General features: G+C 56.1%; 4 protein-coding genes across 4 annotated transcripts; 3 read left to right on the forward strand and 1 right to left on the reverse strand.

Annotated features, from left to right (window-relative positions):
- Window positions 1–1,970: 1,970 nt before the first annotated feature.
- On the forward strand, window positions 1,971–5,020 carry GCG54_00001543 (Altered inheritance of mitochondria protein 32; the record flags this gene model as incomplete). Its single annotated transcript, XM_045401658.1, has 3 exons — window positions 1,971–2,342; window positions 2,439–3,118; window positions 3,616–5,020. The coding sequence occupies 3 exons, from the start codon at window positions 1,971–1,973 to the stop codon at window positions 5,018–5,020; spliced, it is 2,457 nt and encodes an 818-aa protein (XP_045270387.1).
- Window positions 5,021–5,316: 296 nt separating this feature from the next.
- On the reverse strand, window positions 5,317–9,363 carry GCG54_00001544 (putative phospholipid-transporting ATPase NEO1; the record flags this gene model as incomplete). Its single annotated transcript, XM_045401659.1, has 3 exons — window positions 5,317–5,434; window positions 5,484–5,893; window positions 5,941–9,363. 3 exons carry the CDS (start codon window positions 9,361–9,363, stop codon window positions 5,317–5,319), a joined length of 3,951 nt encoding a protein of 1,316 aa, XP_045270388.1.
- Window positions 9,364–11,099: 1,736 nt separating this feature from the next.
- On the forward strand, window positions 11,100–17,174 carry GCG54_00001545 (COPII coat assembly protein sec16; the record flags this gene model as incomplete). The annotated part of the gene is made up of 2 exons (XM_045401660.1): window positions 11,100–16,545; window positions 16,597–17,174. The coding sequence occupies 2 exons, from the start codon at window positions 11,100–11,102 to the stop codon at window positions 17,172–17,174; spliced, it is 6,024 nt and encodes a 2,007-aa protein (XP_045270389.1).
- A 719-nt stretch (window positions 17,175–17,893) lies between these two features.
- GCG54_00001546 (MFS transporter prlL) lies at window positions 17,894–19,728 on the forward strand (the record flags this gene model as incomplete). The annotated part of the gene is made up of 6 exons (XM_045401661.1): window positions 17,894–18,054; window positions 18,101–18,165; window positions 18,218–18,252; window positions 18,306–18,468; window positions 18,536–19,171; window positions 19,250–19,728. 6 exons carry the CDS (start codon window positions 17,894–17,896, stop codon window positions 19,726–19,728), a joined length of 1,539 nt encoding a protein of 512 aa, XP_045270390.1.
- Window positions 19,729–21,580: the final 1,852 nt, after the last annotated feature.

Here is a 21,580-nt window from a genome sequence, read left to right on the forward strand (position 1 = left end):
TACATACATGCCACACACGGTGCTCACCTCACCCCTCGGCTCGTCGGACCGCTGTGGCGGACCAGTCACCAGCGCACACCGGTCGTGGAGTTTTTTCTCGTCGGTGGGGGAGGGGAGGGGGGAGCTTTTTGCAATCTCGCGGTGCTGCACGAAAACAGATACGGGATGCAATGTTGTCTCGGTAAATTCTTCGGTGGAAGGGACTGGGCTGGGGGGAAGAGAAGGGACTTTTTTGTTAGTCTGCGTTGTTTGTGTTTGCCGGTCCAGTCCAGTCTTTTCTCTTCATGTTTTTCCTTCGTTCTTCTGCCCAATGACGGACACGCCCGTCCAACGCACCCCTCAAGGTTCAGACGGAGAGCCCTTGTCATCGGTAGCGGCCGGGACGACCTCAGGAAGGGGAGGGGGCAACATGCTGTGTGGAATGGTGGGCTCCCTCTTTTCTTTTCCCCCTCTCACTCTATGCTTTCTTTTCTTTTGGCCGGTGTGGGTGGGTTGTTAATACCGGCCGTGATATCCCGCCCGCCCTCCGAAAGGGAAGAGGGGGGGCCGCAATTGGGAGGGGGGGAAAGAGCCTCAAGATTTGTGTGTGTCTTTTTATGAACTTGATATGATGTGCTTGATTGCCTGCCCCCATCCCCCCATGCCTCAACCGTCCGTCCTCACCCCTCTCTTTTCGCGCGTATGGCTAGTCATGTAAGTCAAAGCCAGCGGCCCCCATGCCATTGAGCATTTACTCTTTTCGTGACAGTGCCGTGGGTGCTAAACAGGTTCAGCCTAGTTTTGTGAAAAGCTGGAAAGGTAAGGTAGTGAGTAGTCTGACTAGCGCGCACAAAAGCCCGTTATCCGATCTAATCATGATCTGATGTCTCGCAACGGGGGCTGCGTGGTGGCATGCTACGGGAATAAAATCACGAAAGTCGAGACACATATCTCGGTCAAGGTTCGAAAGTGCGATCGGCCCAATGAAAGCCAAGACTTTACGACGCTGCGGTGCCGTGGTCCGGGCCGTGGAGAACGTGTCGTCGTTTTTTATTTTTGCTTACTCGCGCGCGCGAGTGTCTCTTTTTTGCTCCGTTGATGATTTGCGCCTGCCCTGGGGCCGTGAAGGGCAACCCGCTTTTTGGGTTAGGTATGGGCGACGGGGGTAGGGGGGGGCTGTTTCGGTGACGGGGAATTGCGCGCTGCAACGAGGAATGGAGTTCGTGAGGCTCCTTTGGAATTCAGGGGGTTTGGGACAAAAGAGCTGAGGTTGAAGGACGGGACGACCACAGTGCACCACCACCACCACCACTCGGGGCCGGCCGGTCATCCGCCCGATCCCCCCCAGGTTGTTGATTAATCTTTAAATCTGTCTGCGACTGGGATTTGCGGCCCCCCTCCCCCTGCTTCTTCTTCACAGGAGCGGTGTTCATGGGTGGTTTTGGGAAGCAAAATCCGAAGCCGTCCTCAGTCGGCTCCGAGTCGCCCGGTTGGGATGATAAGGTAAGGCGCGTGGCGGCGCTGCCCCTACCCAGACCCTTGACAAGCCGCTGACGGATGTGGGAGATGGGACGGAATTCGGACATGGTACGGAGCGCGGGAGGGAGCGAACGAGCGAGAGAAAGAAAGAGAGAAGGGCGTTTCACGTGCAAAGATGGACAAGTGCCGATTTGCTCGGGCGAGTGTTACCGGTCGTGGGCTAGTGTTCCCACCTAAGAGTGAACCTGGCCAGGGCTGGTGTCTGGCGCCAGTTAGGTGCGAGGGATTACCTAACATGACCCTGCGCGCGCGACCTGGAGCCCACCAGCTCGGCGCCGGGCTCCGCACCGAGCCCCGAACGTCATAGGCTGCTGTGTCTCGTCTGCCGTGCCGGACGGCCTTGGTGATTTCCGTCCATCGCCGCCGCCGCCTTTGATAGAACCGCGTTGACTACCATAGAGAAAGAACAATTGCGAGAAGCCGAGTCTAAACATTCCGGCCTCGGTTGGATGATGTTACCGGCGAGAGTAGCTTCGCGCCTGGCGCGGCGGCAGCCCACTACACACCTGCCACTTTCGTTCCGGCGGGCGTACGCGGCCAAGTCGTCGTCTACCGCGAGATCCCCGCCGCCTCCACCTCCGTTCGAGACGGTCGCGACGTGTCCGTCGCCGACCTGTGGATGCGCCGAGACGCCGGCGATGCCCGAGGGCCTGCCGATCGACTTCAAGAGCCCGCTGAACGGCGTCGTGTCGGCGTACGCGGAGCAGGTGCTCGTCTGCACGGGCAAGGACGACTGGGTTTCGAGGATCGAGGAGGAGAACAGCGGGGACAACCTGGCTGCGGACCTGAAGGAGCTGTTTGGGCGCGGTGGGACGTACAGCGATGTGAGTTCTCCTTTTCTCTCTGTCAAATGAGATGAGGAGAGGGTGGCGATATGAGTGAGCTCTCATAAGTGAGAAAAGAGACTGACGACAGCACAGCCGTGGCACAACATCTCCGTCCTCAACGCCTCCTTCCCCTCCTCCGTGCCGAAGCGGAGCGAGCTGCAGACGACGAGCGCGTATCTCCTGCCCAGCTTCAAGTACGTGCCCTTCCTGCCGCGGGTGAGCTTCGACAGCGTGCAGGCGCTCGCCAAGGGCTACCTGCTGCCGGAGAAGCTGCACAAGATGCACGACGGCCTGTCGCCGATCCACCGCGACCGGCTCACGCGCAAGGAGGCGTACCGGTCGCTGCTGTACGGCGTGCGGGACGTCGAGGACGTGCTGGTGCTGGTGTGCGGGCACGGCGGGCGGGACATGCGGTGCGGCGTGATGGGCCCGGCGCTGAGGGACGAGTTTGAGAGGCAGCTTGAGGGGCTGGGCGTCGGTGTTGCCAGGGGGCCTGTTGAGGTCTACGAGGGTGAGACGGAGAGGATTGCGGCGCCACCCGGGGAAGAGGGGGGGGAGAAGAAGCTGTCGGCGAGGGTTGGGCTGATTAGCCATATCGGAGGACACAAGTTTGCGGGCAACATTATTGTTTATATACCGCCGAAGATGAAGGTGGAGGGCGGGGAGAAGCATCCGCTTGCCGGGATGGGCATCTGGTATGGGCGTGTTGAGCCGAAGCATGTCGAGGGGATCGTGAGGGAGACGGTTCTCGGGGGAAGGGTCGTCGCAGACATGTTCCGAGGCGGCATCGATCAGAACAGGAAGATTCTGAGGATATAGAGACGGCGAGGTCAGTGTAAGATTGCGTGTATGATAGGAGGAATCATCCACTCAAGCGACCGTGGACTAGACTTAGACCTCAACGGCTGTATTCAGGAAAAGGGGCATCGGCATTGACATTCAACTACACTCAATGGCTTAGTACTTTGGACCACCCCTGAAGAAAAATGACCATGCCTTCCAAAGGTAGGCATCAGAAAATGCATCTTACCAATGATTTAGTAAGACGTGCATTGTGAGATACTCGTCGTCGTTGTGTCGCTCACGTGACACGTTCGTTTCTCTCACTTGATTGGCGGGTCCGCTCAACCTCGACTTTTCCAGTCGTGTATGTCACCATCGCCAACCTCGCCAACAAGCCCAAAGCGCACTCATATCCCAGAGAACTATCGGTCTGTCATCTTAAGCTGCGAATTATTCATAGAAGGCGGATGATGGCTTTCGTCGCCAGCGCCGCCGCCCGTTCGGGCTTCACCCGGTCCTGGCACACTCACTCCCTCACTTCAATAACACGCCAAAGATCAACACTCATCTCACCATGCCAAATCCAACGCCTTTCACGTCAATTACACACACAGAAAGCCCGACCAACGCCCGCGACACCTCAACGCACACTCCCACCCACCCGCCGCCTCAAATCCACAACGACCCGCAAACGCCTCCTCACCCCGCGCACCATCCCCCTGCTCCTCGCCCTCGCTATCGCCGGCGTCGCATGGGACTCCCAATGGCTCTTCCCCTCCTCCACACCCTCCTCCGACCCGTCCGAGGCAACCATCCTCGCCAACGGCCGCAAATTCGTCCCCCTCACCGTCACCTCCAAAGACCCCGTGTCCCCAACGTCCTTCATCCTGACCCTCAAACCGCCGCACGCCGGCGGGGGGGCCGCGCCGCTCTCGTCGCTGTGGGACGTCTTCGACCTGTGGTGCGTCGAGGTGAAGCAGCCCCAGATCCAGGTCGCGCGCGAGTACACCCCGCTCCCGGGCGCAGCCGGCGACGACGCGCTGAGGCTGTACGTGAGGGCGCTGCGCGGCGGCGAGGTCTCGACGTACCTGTCCCGGCTGCTCCCCGGCGATTCGGTCGAGATCCGCGGGCCGCACGGGGAGTTTGACCTGCGCAGCCGGCTGAGCGAGGCCGGCGGGCGGGTGGTCTTCCTGGCGGGCGGGACTGGGGTTGCGAGTGCGCTGCAGGCTGCGCATGCTGTCCTCCCTCGCGGGGTGGACGTGACCATCTTCTGGGCCGTGAGGTGTCGTGAGGAGGTACAGGGAGCGGCGCCGGCGAAGCAGAAGGGATCGAAGGCTTCGTCGTCTTGGGGATGGAATCCATTTTCTGGGGGAAAGGGAGTGGGAGGGATCCAGGCCGAGGCGCTTTCTGCGGAGGTCGGCGATGCGTCTGCCGTGAGCAGGGAGTTGCTCGCGTTGAAGGAGAGGTACGGCGATAAGCTTGATGTGAGGGTCGTGATTGACCAAGAAGGGACGCGTGTGGGGGAGCAGGACCTCTCTGCAGCTTTGGCTCAGACAGGGTCCAAGAAGCGTGAGGCTCCCCCGCCGGTCTCGACGGAGGGATGCAAGTTCCATTCGCAGACTGCGCATCTGGGCATGGTTGACGGCGCGCCGAATGCCGGGAAGAGGTTCCTTTCCAAGGACGAGGACTGCGCCTGCGTCCCCAAGGAGGGAGCCGCGATCGGCAAGAACGTCTTTGTCATCTCTGGCCCGGAGGGCTTTATTCAGGCGTACGCGGGGCCGAAGATCTGGCGCGACGGAGGACAGCTGCAGGGTCCTGTGGGCGGCCTGCTGGGTGCGATGCAGAAGGGCAACCCGGACTTGTTGAGAGACTGGATTGTCCTGAAGCTGTAATATCAGGTCGGCATTGTAAGATTCAAGCGAGCGCATGTATCATAGTCTAGATCAGAGAGATTGAGGGCCCCTGGAATGGGATATTCAGTAACGCTGTCTAATTTCTGGGCCGGTGATCCATCCAAACCGAAAGAAAATGCTGTACAAAGTGAAGAGTGTAAATATCCCCGGCCTTCAACTCCGTAAAGTGATGCAAACGCAGCCTCCCTTTCTGGCCGCGGCTCGTGTCCCGTTCCAAACGCCGAAAGTGTTCCTATGCAACAAAGAAAAAAAGCCTTCGCCAACGCTCATGCTTTCTACGTGCTCTGCACCTTTCTATACGAGGGCGGCTTCATCGTCCTCCTGATCAACTTGACTGCATAGGGGGGGATGAGAGATATCGCCCCAATGGCGAGGACACGCCAGATGAATCCCCTGGGCGCTGTTAGCTTGTGGCCGTACACAGGCAGCACGGCAAACTTACAAGGTAATGATAAATTGGAGGTCAAAGTAGCCGCCGAGGAACGGCACGGACCCGACGTAGATCAGGAACGTGCCAACGATGGAGAGGATCATGAGAGGATGCCACGTGGTAATCTCAATGGCAACCATGATGAGTTCGTTGAGCACCAGAACGGTGTACGACACGGCTACCATCCTGGGCCCATCGACGGAGGTGAGAATCTGTGACAGGCCTTGGATGGTGCAACCTTGGTAGATGGACACGAGAACCCAGACGAAGAAAGTGCGGTAAGAGAGGGATCGCCCGGATGTGAGTTCCTTGTAAAGTTCGGGGTACAGGTTTGCGAGATCCTCGTCGACGTCCTTGTCCAGAACGAGAGATAGAACTGGGAACATGGTGTATAATGTGGCGTATCCTACGAGAAGCCAGTCCTTTAACATGTTAGAAAACGTCCAACATTGACTCCCGACAAACTTACCTTGTAGAGACCGTCTGGCTCGAACTTGATAGCGATGCTGTACATTGTTTGGCAGACTGCGATTATCAAACCACGATGAATGACAAACTGAGCGAGCTTAGCACTCCGCTTGTAACTGTTTCGTCCGTGCCAAACCAGCAATTTGGTCAGGTGGAAGAACTGGTCAATAGAGAAATCAGCAGCCAAACTGGCCTGACGACCCTCCTTGCCCACGATACCGACACCAACATCTGCCGCTTGAATCATAGAAACATCGTTGCCGCCATCTCCGATACAGCAGACTCGCTTCTTGGTATACTCCTTGATCAGCTTCGCTACCTCGGCCTTCTGGGTCGGCGAGCAACGGCAGGCAACCACGGTGGGAAGCTGGACGGCGACAGAAACGAACTCGATTCTGAAGTGGGTAAGAAACAGAGCCAAACTCTCACCGTCGATGAGGAGGCACGAGTCTGTCTTGCCGCGGAGGAAATCCAGATGGTCTTGAGCGTTGTCCTTCTTCTTAAGCTTGGCGACCGTATAGATGTACTGCCCGCGAGCGACCAATTTAGAGCTGACGGCAACGCAACGCGCCGTTTCAACCTTATCACCTGTCAACATCCAGATCTTGATACCGGCATTTCTCAATAGCTCTAGCGAAGGCTTGACGTCCTTTTGCAGTTTATCCTCAACGCCGGTGACGCCGAGAAGCTCCAGGCCGCGCTCCAAATGATGAGAAACAACTCGCTGCATGCCTGCGTCGCGTCCAGTAATAGCCAAGGAAGCTGCTTGATAACTTGAGGAGAACTCTTGGTACTGCTCATAAGACAGGCGCTTGCGTCCAACGACGAGCGTACGAAGACCTTCACGGGCCATGTTGGCGGTTTCCTCATCGAGCCAGTCGTTCTCAGCCACGATGGCGCTCATGACCGTGTCGGCACCCTTCTGATAGAACCATATTTCGCTGTCAGCCAGATTGGGAGGTGCGGCTTGAGCCTGTTCATAGAACTGAACGATGATGCCCATGCGCTTTCCCTCAGAGGTAAAGGGGAAGACGTCCAGAATGCGCACCCGCACAACTTCACGGCCAGTATCTGTCGACTCCAGAACCATACTCTTTCGGTCACGATAAGCCAGACGAAGACCAACAGACTCGGTCCACCGAACAATTGCAATCTCATCAGGGGAAGACGCCTGATACGAGACTACCGTCTTGCCATCTTCCTCTTCTGTGGTCGGGGTGACGTTGTGACAAAGAGCCAAGGCAAGAACGACGTCTCGCACACGAGAACCAATTTCTCTTCTGGTACGAGTAGCACCAGCATTGACCGAGCTAGACACCTGGGAGGAAGGCGTGACCAAAGCTGTGCGTGTGGAGGGATCGGTGGTAGGCTGGATGTGAAAAGCTTGCTTGACATAGGAGTTGACTTCGTCCATGGCTTCGTTGGCGTATGAAACAGTACCGACATGTATCTTCTTCATCTCCATTTCGTTTTGAGTCAAGGTTCCCGTCTTGTCGCTGAGCAAGTACTCGATTCTGCCCAGGTCTTCGGGTATCGTGCTTGTTCGGACAACAGCTCCAGGAATACCGGGATCTCGTTGGATGAACCAAGAGTACGCACTCTTGCCCATGTCGAGGTTGACACGTAGACTAATGGGTACGATGGTCGAGAACAGAACCAAAAAGCGCATGATCTTGATGTACCAGACGTTGCCCTCGGTATTCGAGAAACCCTCCAGAGCGACCAAAATAACGGAAAGAGCCAGGGTCAGAGCACAGAGGATCTTTGTGAGAGAGTTGATCTCGTACTCCAAAAGACCAGTCTTGGATCGTGAGGGAGCTGTAGACAGGGCGGACCTTGTCTGAGGACCAGTGTACATAATGACCGCCAGAGTCGTCGCGCTAGAGGCGATTACCGTGTTCGCCCATGCTGTATTGTCGATTGACAGAGGTGCAGATGTTCCTTCATCCCCATCGAGCGCTCCTTGTTGACTTTGAGCGTCTCTTCTGGAAGACAAGAGCTCGACAGTGCCAATGAATTCGTTGACCTTTTTGTCGGGCTTGCCTCCGGTGACACGGAGACGAACGAATTCTTCAGTTGATAGTGTCTGGGACAGAGGTGATGCCAACCGCAGCTTCCAATCGGTTTCGCCGTCAAGCTGATCAGTTCTGATGAACGTCTCGCCAGACGCATTGCCGCCACTTCCACCGTTTTTCTCTGTTTCCTTGCCCTTCGCGTCAGACGAATCCTTCGATTGCTCTTCATCTGTATCAACCAACAAGGATTCCTCCTCCGCGATGGTCTCCATCACAGGAGCCGCAGTGGTAGATTCCGCACTGATGCATTTCAAAATGACCACATCGGCGGGTACACGTTGACCTTTACCAAGTTTGAGCACATCGCCAACCTTGAGGTCCCGAGACTTTCGGACAACTTCGCGCACAGATGACGACGGCGGAGGGAGGCCCCCATCTGCTTCTGCTCGCTCCTCCTCTTCCTGGATATCCGACAGTCTGTCCCGGCTGTTCATCGAACTCTTGCCCCTCCTCATCGAATCCGACTTAAGTCTCTTGTGGGTTCGATGCGAAGCCATACCACGACCGGGCTCGTCAAAAGTGAGAATGGTGTACTCCTCCGCATTCGCCTCGTTATCTCTACGTCGTCTCTCAATGTCGTCGTATGCCTCCTTGCCCATGGTGATCATCAACACAAACGCCAAAGGTGCAATATAGGTCGAAAGGTAGCCGATTCGCAACGCTGGAATTGCTTGCGACAGAGCAACCAGCAGAAAATACATATTGAAGAAGAAGGAGAATTCGTTGTAGAGAGTGACGGGAAGGAACGAGAGGGCCGTGTACTTGGCGTTCGATATGAGGTTCGGAGGGAATCTCGTCGATTGGGATGACCCTACGGCGACAAGACGGGATGTCGATGGGTCGTCCTCGTCCTGGTCTTGGTCGTCTTCGTTGTTTGCCTCCTGCGCTCCTGAGTTCGACATGAAGCTGGGCAATCGTAGCCCCGACTTCAGACGTTCGAACTTATCCCCAGCAAACGAACGGCGCCTCGCAGGCGACCCGCCCGGCAGGAGAGGCGAGTCGTCATCGTCGGATCCTCTGCCATCCCTATATCGTGATGAGGAGCCTTCAGATTCACCCAAAAGGGCCTCTCCATCGTCGCTGTCGTCGTCGCGGTTCTTACCCAGCTCTCCATACCCTCTGGCCTTCTGCCCAGCCCGACGTGAGCCCCCCATACGTAGGTTTCGCAGTGCTATACGTGGCGATCGATGTTCAGTGGTCTGGCGGTCGCTGCGGATGAGTCCAGGGCTGCGGTGGGTAGTTGTAGTCGCAGGATCGAGCTCCTGGATGTCGAGATCGAGGTCTGAATCGGAATCATTCGCTGGGGAGCCTGGCGGGTCCGCGGAACGGTACGAAGTTGGAGAAGGCATCCCGCCCGCATTGGGAGAGTGTGTATGCAGTGGGCAACTCTTTAGGAAGATTCCGCGTAGGCGGAGGTGGTGATAAAGTTCGGTCGAGGGGGCGTGTACTGTTGCTTGGGGATCTGCATCGGATAGCTTCGGACGGGTCGGTATATTGTAGCGCGAGCGCGCAGCGATTTGCGTCGTGTCAGGTCCGCAGTGATGGCCAGATCACGCAGTTTGGTTCACAGGGAAGATTTTGCGTAGAATGAGTAGATTGTTGAGTCGCGGTGTTTTGGACAAGTAAACCATTGGCGCCAGCTTTGCTAAGAGGACGGATGGCTTGGATGATGTCGCCTGGAAAGGCTGAGCCAATCCAATTGGGTGGGAGTGCTATCCAGTGTGTCAGTGCCACGGGCTGCAATGCGGCATCCCAGGGGGTGCTGTGGCGGGCCACTTTATGTGATGGAGGCAGCCGCGTGGCCTTGAGTGCCCGGGCTGGACGGGTCGGGTGCCTGTGAGGTAAGGTAGGTACCTAAGTTAGGTAGGCGCAACGTCAGGCGGGACGTGTAGAGTGTGGCGGTGGAAGAGCTGCACCGGGCCCTACATTAGAGCCAAGGACGATTAGCGGGAGGCTTCTCGCGCGCGGACACCGATAGCTCAGCTCCGAGGAACCCGTGTATGAAGGAAGATTCATGTTTCTAGGTTACTTGCTGTTATGGATTGTTCTGCGATCTGTCCTCGTGGCGTTTCTTTTCTTTTTGAAGGGTGTATTCTACTAGTTCTGACACCGTTAGCTCACTGCTGAGCTGCATATGCATTTCATCTGGAAGGTCTTGGTTGGCTAGCATAAATAAGTAGGACGGACACTGCCGCATAAAAGGCAAGCTGTTCTCTACGAGAGGTTGCAACTTGCAGCACGTCACACTTGGAGTCGACTGGTACGCAGCTGATCATGTGGCGGGATACTCAAGCTTTGGTTTCTATCTGGCCATTCTCATCATCAATTATTGTCCAGCCAAGTGAATACATGCTGTAAGTAAGTACTGAACATGGCAACGGCACGGGCATCCCATGTTCCTGGGCACATCAAGGTGTCTTATGTAAGACGTCAGGTCCAGATTGGGGAAGCACCCGGAATATCTTCGGCCCTGTGTCGCAAGCAGGCACCACCTCCAAACCTGGTCCGCCCCTATTCGGGCGCGGAATGACGGAATCGGCCAGGAATCCGCGCTTCTGACTGGACGACGCATTCCAGACTGCACTGACAGACTCCTCTCGAAATTTTTAGGGACCCTGTCGCAGCAACCCGCGGTCGCAGATGCTGTAGGATGACACTTGAAGCAGCAAGGTACATGGGGGAAGTACCGCGCAGCACCACACCTTCATCGTACCTGCCAGCTTGCACTTGCACTTGCACCTTCAGTCCGTCCATTAGACTTTCGTCCGTCCACCAAAACACCTTGACGCCCTAATTCTTCCTCCTACCCACCAAACCGTCAAGTTCAGCATGGAGTTTGTCCTTGTGTATTCTATCTAGACTTCTGTTTCTCTTGTACATGTACGTGGCCTCTCTTTCTTGCTTCCATCTCGATTCCTTCTATCCCCTCCCACTTGTCGCGTCGTGCGACGCCAAACCCCGGGTGCCGTGCCGCGCATCTATCTGGTGTGTCCAGTGCTGACAATCTTGACATAGCTGTTCCTCCAGCCTTTGAAATCGCCGCATCGCAAACTTCGCATGACTCGAATCTAATTAGACCTCCATCATGACTGTCGAGACCGCGAACGCCTCGTGGCATCCGGCCTTCATGCCAAATGCTGCCAGTGGCGACGTATCCGCTGATGCCGCACCACCCTCAACCGCAAATCACGACACATCACCTCGGCCCGCTGCTGCCGAAAAACACCTCTCCGATGATACCGACCGTAGCCCCGAATCACAGCAAACATTCTCTTTCGAGGACAAGCCTGCGGTAGGAAGCAGTTCCTGGCTGGGCGCGGAAGCTACTCAGGACGAATCTGACGATTGGCCCAATTTTGGTCAACTGGATACTCTCCCAGTCGAACCGAAGGAGAATGGCGAAGAAGCTCCAGCTACAACGGAGGCCCCAACTGAAGCTTCAGCTTGGGAACCCGGACCGATCCCTGTCACCCAGGAGGCCGCGACGCAACAGGATGTCCCCGCCGATGATGCCAAACCCGCCGGTCCCACGTTAGGTCACACCAGTAACGACTCCTTTACCCGAACGGTTGCCCACGAAGTTAATTGGGACGACGACCACGAGGAATGGACGCTTTCCCGAAGGGACACCGATCCGTTCAAGTTCATGCCGCCCAATGACAGAACAAACTCTTTTCCGCCGGTGCCGCCTGTCGGAGCTTCCACCTCCGCTCCTGGAGAGGAACACCCTTTACCATCAAATCAAGCTGAGGATCTGATGCACGAGATCGAGAACACACCGGACCATTACGACGCGGCCGGCGACGAGCAAACACATAATGCTGCTTCTGCATTCGATTCGGGTTTTGGGAATGATACCGAGGATAGTCAGCAGTACGTCGGTCGTGATGAGACCTTTACCGAAGAGGAGGGTCTCGGCTCGCGATATGAAGAGGGCGTTCCTTTGATTTCTCAAGTGGATACCAACGGCGATGCGCCACAGGCCGGGCCATCATTCACAGGGTTTGGCGACGACGAAGCCGCCGATGATGACTTCTTCAGCAAGGTTCAAGACACAAACAATGACGATTTCCCCGACTTCAGCGGCAAGCAACCCCTTGAACGCAAATCCACCATGCAAGTCCTAGGTGGCCTGGACGACTCTACGCTTTCAAGAAAAGACACGTTGGACGACATGTTGGAAGAGGACGAGGATGAGGAAGCGTGGCCGACCACCCAGCAGACGGAAACATCAACCAATACTGCACCGGAGCCCACACAGACCGAGATAACACAACCCGATGATGCTGAAGCCAAGCCCACGGAAGACTTGGCCGCGAAATGGGAGCAAGCCTTCGCAGGTGATGACGAGGATGACTTCTTACTCGACGATACGCTTGACGCGTCTGGCGAAAGCAAGGCTGTCGACCCGTCGGCGTTTTTCGGCAGCGACGACGAAGGCTTCCTCGAGGATGATGACGAGCAGCAGGCTGCCCCTGCTGCTTCGACCGCCAACCAGGCGCAAACATCTGGCACCCAGGGACGATACACACCTCAAACGCCTGCCGCTGCTCCTCAACGGAGTAGCTCTAATCCTTACGCTCCTGCACAGCCGGCATTGTCTGCTTATCAACCTCAGGCGGCTGCCTCGCCATTCATCCCAGCACCCTATGCTGTTCAGCGTGCCCAGTCAGCCGCTCCTTATGCGGCGGAACAGCAGTTGAGACCCGAGCCTTCCAAAGCCCAAAGCTTTGCTGCCCAGTCCAAGGGCGGTTACACATCGCCGTATGATCTGCCCATGCAGGTGGTTGTTCCTAAGAAGCGGGCGAGCACTTCTCAAGCTCCGAGAAGTCCTGCGACGGGACCGGCCCCGGGCCCGCCTCCCAGGAGCTCAAGCATGCACGCGTCCACTCCTCCTCCCCCAAGAGCCGCTTCTTCCAGTGTCTCTCCGCCAACATCAAGTCATTCCGGCCAGCCTCCAGCGGGTGGGAAGCCTGCGCCGGTGCTGCGAAACAAGGAAAGCTTTTTCGAAGATTTGCCAATGACTTCAAAGCCTAGATCTGCCTCTAGGCAAAGTCAGAGGGTTTCTTCACCAGCACAAACAGCTCCACCTCCACCCCTAGGACCCCCAGCACAGACCCGGCTTGCACCATCACCGCTATCGCCGCCGATGCTGTCACCCGATACCCCTGACATGTCTCGTTCTGCCTCTGGAGGTATCCCGAACCTCGTCTTAGGAGAGCGCCCGAACCCTTACGCGCCACAGCCGGGGCAACAGGCTCCCAGCATTCCTAACAATGCTAGATACTCTCCTGCACCCCCGGCGGTCCCCGCAGCCAATGGTCGCCCATCATCTTCCAGCAGATACTCTCCTGCACCAACTGGCGCGAGGCCACCTGTGCCTTCTTACCACTCAGCGTCTCCTACTGTGCTGCCACACTTGCCTAGAACGTCAAGCCCCTTGGCTCATTTTGAGGTTTCGCGTGAAGCTCCGAGTACCAATGGAGACCACCTGGCCGATCGCAGGTCGAGTTACAGCCTCGAACCAAGAATCACAAGAGTTCCGTCACTCCCCGTCACCCGCGAGGTGGAAGAAGAGGATGACTCCAGACCTTCCCACCTGAGCCAACCCGGAGGCGGCATTCCTCCTGAGTCTAGGTATAGCCCGGCACCGCCAGCGGCAGCTAGACACACGCCGCCGCCGCCACCTGCTTCGCAGGGACCTCCGATGCATTCGGCTCTGTCACCTCCGAAGAGGTCCAACTCCAACTACATGCCACAGGCCGCATCGCATGAGTCGCCGCCGGACAACAGATTTGCTCCGCCACCAAGATCTCAGACGCAATCTCCAGGCTCTTCTCACGGGAGACCGACCTCTCAACCTGTTGCGCGTCCATCTTCCGTCCACAGCCCCACGTCTCCAAGGGCAACGAGATCGTTCCCGCAACCGCATGCGCCTGTCACCCGTCCGCGTGGACCTTCACAGAGTTTGAACATGGTCGCGCCGACGGATGGTCGTGAGCTTGATACCTTGCAGAGATGGAAGGGTGCTCCTATCATCTCTTGGGGCGTCGGCGGAACCATGGTTACCTCCTTCCCGAAGAATGTGCCTCGGTATGGTATCGGCCAGACGGCACCAATGATCATCCGCAGCCCCGGAGAGGTCCATGTCAAGCACATCAAGGATATTCAGCCTCTCGAGGAGAGATTGGCCAAGTTCCCGGGCCCTCTCAAAGGCAAATCGAAGAAGAAGGAAACGGTTGCTTGGCTGACAGCTGGCATTGAATCGCTGGAGCGGGAGTTGCCGGACATCTCATTCCAAACACAGCTTTCTCACGAGCATAAGCGTGCGGTCGAAAGAGTGTTGCTCTGGAAGATTCTTCGCGTGTTCGTCGAATTTGACGGTACCCTAGAAGCCACTCCGGCGGTCGACAAGGCGGTACGAGATGTGCTTGCTCCCGGCCTCACTGTGGAGGAGGGCGAGCCCACACCCGGCTACGGTGCTGTTGTCAGCGCTGAAGCGCTTCAGGAGTCGTCTGTCACTCAGATGAAGGCGGATGCGGTCGACTCGTCTACGATGGATCACATTCGCAAGCACCTTCTGGTCGGCGAGCGCGAGAAGGCCGTGTGGGCCGCAGTTGACAAACGCCTTTGGGGTCACGCCATGCTGATTTCCAACACTGTGTCCCCGGATCTGTACAAGCAGGTTGCCCAGGAATTCGTGCGCAAGGAGGTCAACTATCCTGGCCACAATAACGAGTCTGTTGCGGCACTCTACAAAGTGCTCTCTGGCAATTTCGACGACTGCGTCGACGAGCTCGTTCCCGTGCATGCCCGGGCTGGATTCCAACTGATGAACACGACTTCTGCCACCGGCCCAGCCAAGGACGCAACTGAGGGGCTCGACAAATGGCGGGAGACGTTGGGACTGGTACTGAGCAACAGGAGCACTGATGATGTCCGTGCTCTGAATGCTCTTGGCAATCTTCTTTCATCCTACGGGCGCGCTGAGGCAGCTCACATTTGCTTCCTCTTTGGTAGGAAGGCGACCATTTTTGGAGGTCTGGATGACGGCACCTCAAACTTCGTCCTCGTTGGTGCCGATCATAAGACCCAGGGTGACCAGTTTGCCAAGGAGACCGAGGCGTTGCTGCTGAGTGAGGTCTACGAGTTTGGTTTGTCGCTGTCTGGCACCTCACCTCTGTCGGCTGGCGTGCCACACTTGGCGGCCTACAAACTGCAGCATGCCATGACGCTGGCCGAGTACGGTCTGCGAGACAAGGCACTGCAATACTGCGAGGCCATTGCCGGCTCGATCACTGCTCAGACGAAGAGATCTCCCTACTACCACCCCATCTTGGAGACTGCAGTAGAGAACCTGAGGGCGAGACTAAAGCAGGCTCCTAAGGAAGAGTCTTCATCTTGGATTTCTAAGCCCAGTATGAACAAGGTCTCAGACACAGTTTGGAGCCGTTTCAACAAGTTTGTTGCAGGCGATGAGAACGAAAACGCCGCAGCTGGTGGCTCCGCCGAGGGTGCTGAATCCGGACCGTTTGCTCGAATTGCAGGTGGCACGCCGACCATCAGCCGATCTCCCTCAGTGTCCAACTTCGAACCGCTGTATCAAGGTGCAACTCCAGGTTTCCAAGTCGGGTCCCCACCTTCAGCAGTTCCTATTCCCGCTACGAGGGCAGCATCTCGATATGCGCCAACTTCCGGAACGCCCGCTCTGTCCAGCTCTTACGAGCCTGGCTCCGGATACAGCCCGGCTCCTGCTTCGGTTGGACGTTCGTCAAATGAGCTGTCCCGTAGCCCCTATGAGCCGAACGCCGGATACATGCCCGCACCGGCATCTATTGGCCGTTCATCGAACGAATTCTCGCGTAGTCCCTACGAAGGCGGTTCCTACATGCCTGCGCCTGCCCCGGCAGGACGCACTTCCAACGAGCTTTCTCGCAGCCCCTATGAGCCCCGAAATTCGATGGACTCGCAGCACGGCAACGCAAACGGGGGCTACATGCCGCAGAGTCTCTCCGGCCCGTCCCTCGGATATACGCCCCCGACCTCTGCTCCGGCTCAGCCAGGAGCTGCACCGGTCTCCCCTCTGCAGCCGCCCGCTAACTCGCCGTACGAGCCTTATGGTGTTAGCCAGCCGTCCACGATCCCCTCGGTGGAGGTCGAGACGCAAACTGGCACCCAAGAATCGAATGACTTGTCTGGTTCCGGCTACCAGCCACCCTCCTACGTATACGAGCCCCCGTCCCTGGTCCCCAGCGACGAGCCTCAGTCGCAAGGTCAAGATAGCACTGGCTCGGATGGTTACCAGCCTCCATCTTTCCAACCGTATGGCTACGAACCGCCCTCATACAACCCTGAGCCTGAGGCGGACGAAGAGGCCGAGGAGCCAAAGCGAAAGCCAAAGAGTTTCATGGATGACGATGATGATGATATCCCTGGTCTCAAGGCACTTAGGTCAACATCCGAGGATAAGAGCAAGGCGGAGAAGGATAAGGAGAACGAGGAAATGTTCAAGAAGGCAGCTGAAGAAGATGGTAAGTTGGATAACATTGACGGTAATGAGTTTCTGCTGACATTGTATCCAGCCAAGCGAGCAGCAGCCGCGCAGCAGCAGAAGAAGGGGTGGGGCTTCAGCAGCTGGTTCGGCGGCAAGAAGGAAGCGATTCCTGATGCCGCACAGCCCAACAAGCCTATTAAAGCCAAGCTGGGTGAAGCCAACAACTTTGTGTATGATCCCGAGCTGAAGCGTTGGGTGAACAAGGCTGCAGGCGCAGACCAAGCGCAGGCCAAGACGGCGACACCGCCGCCACCGAAGGCCGGCCCTCGGTCTATGACGGGAACACCTCCCCCTCGTATTATGACTCCGCCCATGGGCCGAGCAAGCGCGCCTCCCGGTGGTCCGCCAGTTCCAGATCTTGCGAAGACGCCCTCTATTGAGAGTCTTGGTGGTGGCCCGCCGGGACCTCGTCCGCCTGCAATGATGCGCTCGGTGTCGAACACAAGTGCGGCTGGAGGTCCTCTCAGTGGTCCTCCAAGCCGGCCCGCGACGAGCATGAGTAATGCTAGTAGCATTGACGACTTGCTCAGTGCCGCTGGCCCACGTAAACCCGGAGCCAAGAAGGCCAAGAAGGGTGGCCGTTACGTCGATGTCATGGCGAAGTAAGATGTTGTATTAGGATTCACGATTTTCAGATTCACGATCGAAGAAAGCGCAGGTGCCATGAACGGGCGATGCATGTTGTAACATAGACTTTCCAGTAACGGCATTGTAATAGTTGATTGGGCTTATTGCTCCGCGTGTGCAGCGGTCAAGTGCCCTTGTTTTTTACTATGGTATGGGCGTTGGTCGAGAATGGCCTCCTTTAGACAGACGACACGCAATATAGAGTCCGTCACGAATGCTGGCTTGAGCTTGAGTTGGTGTCCCTGTTCATTACCACAGTGACTCATAAAATGGCCTTCTAAAGTGTTGAACACGAGTGAGTAGAAAACCGCGCAGCTCAGCCCCCCAGGGATGGGCTTGGCGATGGATGGGGGACGCGGGGTAATCTCGGCGCCAACTTGGACGATCAAGGAAGTTTTCCGGCGGTGAATGCTTGTAGCTGAGACGGAGAACGTTGTCCGTAGAACAGAGATCTTGGTATCAATAATACTACGTATGACAAGAGATTCTCGTGGGGGTGCGCGTTGCGTCGTGAACGCCTTGGGCAGGGTGGTTAGTCTTTTAAAGTTGTATGCCCACACGCCTTACTTGCAAAGCACGATCTTGATCTCAGTCTTCGTCCCCGGAAAGATCGAGAGAGAGTGACTAGAATGGTTTCTCCAACCAACACGGCGAATGCCGATGAGCATGCTATTTCAGCCAAAGCCCGTGTTGACAACATGGCTGAGCCGTACAGGGAAGCGAGCCAGAGCTCTGAACAGATGAGTTCGTTCGGTCTGACGGAGGACGAGCTTGCTCTTGAGAAGAAGCTCCGATGGAAGATCGACCTCATGATCATGCCGCTTATTGTGTGGACATACCTGATGAACTATATTGACCGGTCAGTGGTCCCGACAGACTCTGGAACGTTGGCTGACTTTGGGCAGGAACAACTATGCCGCAGCTCGTCTTCAAGGACTGGAGGCGGATCTGAATCTCACCGACACGCAGTGTAAGAGCTTCTACGAGCTCGACTTGTTAATGAAGCTTACACGTCGTAACAGACCAGATTGGGCTTTCGGTGCTCTTCATCACCTATGTAAGTGCGGGCCCTTTCCCACGGACTCGATAATGACGGAGTTGTGTTTCTAGGTCCTCGCCCAGGTTCCTTCCAACATGATGCTCAACCACATTGGCAAACCGGCGTACTACCTCGGCTTCTTCACCGTTGCCTGGGGCCTCGTCTCGGCCCTCACAGCCTTGGTCCAAAACTTCGCCGGCATCATCGCCTGCAGATTGGTCTTGGGTCTCGTTGGTTAGTACAAACCCCACGTCTCGCTTACACCGGCTGACATCAAGAAAAGAAGCACCGTTCTTCCCAGGGGTTAGTACAGCTCCTCACCTCAATCTATCTACCTACTCACACAGGCATAAGGTCATCTTCTACCTCTCAAAGTGGTACACCAAAAAAGAACTCTCGCTGCGGATGGCTCTTTTCTACAACGGCTCCCTCATAGCCGGTGCCTTTGGCAACCTCATCGCCGCGGGGATCCTTAAGGGCCTCGACAAGGCACACGGCATCTCCGCCTGGCGCTGGCTCTATATCCTCGAGGGTGTCGTCACCGTCGCGACAGGCATCCTCATCTGCCTCGTGCTCCCCGACTTCCCCGAGTCCTGGCGTGCGCTCTCCCCGGAGCTGCGGCGCCTGGCGACCAAGCGGCTGGCAGTCGACGCGGCCGAGTCGGACGTCGACGAGACCCGCGGGCCGCGGGCGCAGCTCGAGGGCTTCAAGATGGCGTTGAGGGACCCCAAGGTGTGGATTCTCACCGTGGCGTACCACGCCTTCGTCGGCGCGGGTGGGTTCCAGAACTTCTTCCCCAGTCTGACCCGGACGCTGGGGTTCGACGATACCGTCTCGTTGCTGCTTGTGGCGCCGCCGTACGTCTTTATGGCTTTTTACTGTGCCTTCCACTCGTGGTTGTCGGACCGGGTGCAGAACCGGTTCTGGTTCTTCATGTGTAAGTTGCGCCCGCTTTTACTCGAGGTCTTAACGTATTGGGGAAGTTGAGTTACTGATCAAACGGCCGATGGTTTAGATCCTATCCCAATCGTGATTGCGGGCTGCGTTATCTTCATGACGACAACGGCCTTTGGGCCGCGGTACTTCTCGCTGTTCCTGCTCAACTTCGTCTTCACCATGAATGGGACGACGTACGCCTGGATATCGACGTGCGTGCCCCGTCCGCCCGCGAAGCGCGCCGCGGCACTGGGGTTCATGAATGCCGTCGGGAACGCGGCGTCCATTTGGACCTCGTACACGTATTTTGATGCGCAAGGGGATCGGTACCCTGTTGCTTTGGGTATTGTCATTGCGCTGCTGGGGGTGTCTGCGGTTGGTGGTGTGTGGCAGCGGTGGATTCTGGTGCGTGAAAATAAGCGGTTGGAAAGGCTTGAGAATGAGGACGTGGTGGTGGAGGATAAGGAGATGCAGAGGTTGGGGGAGACGGCACATGTGGAGGGTGTTGATGTTGGTACGGCGAGGCAGAGGCAGAAGGGGTTCCGATACTTGATTTGAGTTGTGGGAAGGAAGGATTGAGGTTCGTTCATGAAAGGCAGATGCTGAATGGACCTTGAGACAAGAACTCGCCCGCGGGATAGCATAGATTCGGTCTCCGTGGCATCTAAATCTATAGGCTTATTATCTTAGTGGGGTACTGAACTTCCGTACGTACCGTAGACGAAATAAGAAACTCGACTCCTTTACCTATCCAAAGCATAGTGCCTTCACGGAGTCTGACATTGGTTGGTTACAAGTATGCACTCACTAATCATCACCTTTGGTAAGCACCCCTAGTAAAGCTACCATACAACCCCTGTGAGTTTATGGTACTCCGTCAGTAGACTGTCTCTATTTACTTACAACTTATTTCTGAGGAAAACGCTCTTTTGTTGTTGTTGAAATAACGGAGCAATAGATGTAGAGAGGGCTATAAATAAATAAGGCTTAGTTTGTAAGACGAATTCATGTCCTCAAGATTCAACTCGAGCTAACAGTTATTGAATGTACTATGCCGCCTTACATAAGGTGTTGTTACTGGGAAGATCCATTGAAGACAGGGGGTCTTGCTTGCTGCAGCGCACCGACCAGTGCTGTGATTAGTTTGCAGTCTAGCTCGCACCAGAACGACTCGACAAAACTTTTCTCTCCTACAAATTCCTTCGATTTCACCCAAGCCACTGCTCTTCTTTTCTATTCTTCAGAGCACCTGTTTCTAGGAGCGGGTTCATGTTACCTGTGTTTATGAACCAAATGACACATCGGCGAAGAATCTGTCATGTTTCAGCAAAGGTCAATTCACAACCAAGCCACTATAAAGGTAAGGTATGTTTCCGGAACCACTTTCTACGGTATGACAGCCGCCGAATCCTGCTGCCATTTTGAGTTTAGTCATGCAGTAACCCCTCATCATAAGCCGGGTGTTTCCGTCACCCCTCATTATGGGACCTTTGCGACTTGTCATCAGCGGGATGCAGGCTTCACTGCTCGGCATAGTCAGCCACCGTGTCAGCATTCATAAACGATGCTTGACGAGAGTTTGTCACAGCGAGAATGGTGTAGGGGTAACATAGCGGCTTCCCATGCCGCTGCTCCGGGTTCGAGTCCCGGTTCTCGCACATCTTTTTGTTGTTTTTGGTAGTCTCAAAGCTCGACTTGCGACATCGATAGCTTTCAAGTGCTCCTCAATACATCGTGAAATGTTTGTCTCGGAAGTTTGATCAATCCTGCACACAGACCACTTGTTCTAGTCTACAGAACAATCTTAGCACTGCACAGCTGGCAGCGACTGGCTGTGTATATTTTCATTCATGTCGAGTGAACTGCACCGGGAGACAAACATGAAGACCATTATATGGCAGGATCATCATTCACTACGTCTCTTTTCATGGAAAGGATGTCGCATCTCGAAACGACCATGCCGACCCTTGTACTACGGACCTCCGACACGTCCATCACGTCGAGCACGATGAATCTCAACCAACTCCCGCGCGCCTGTTCGTCATCCGAATTTGACTTTGTGATAATGCTGTCTTGTTGCTTCCTCTCGCAACTTAGTTCCCGTCCAGGCGAACGAGCTGCAAGGCCTCGCTAGCCCGGCAGACCCGGAAGCTTCCAATCATCCCAACTTTCAGAAGGCTATGTCATGCAAGGCAGCCATACTACCAATGAGTTCACGGTGAGTACACTGCCTTATCGAGACACTTGGTAAGCGAGACGCGGAAGCTCAGAGCTTAGCTATCGTATTCTTCCGTAACACGAGCCAAACCTAGCAACTCGAGCAGACGAGGTCCACCGTATTGTACTGCGGCTGTCGAGTTATACGCAATCTCCGATGACCTGGTCGTCCTCAACAGACCGAGCTCCTTGA

This window comes from Colletotrichum gloeosporioides, assembly GCF_011800055.1.
Source record: "Colletotrichum gloeosporioides strain Lc1 chromosome Unknown consensus_7, whole genome shotgun sequence".
Classification (NCBI taxonomy): domain Eukaryota; kingdom Fungi; phylum Ascomycota; class Sordariomycetes; order Glomerellales; family Glomerellaceae; genus Colletotrichum; species Colletotrichum gloeosporioides.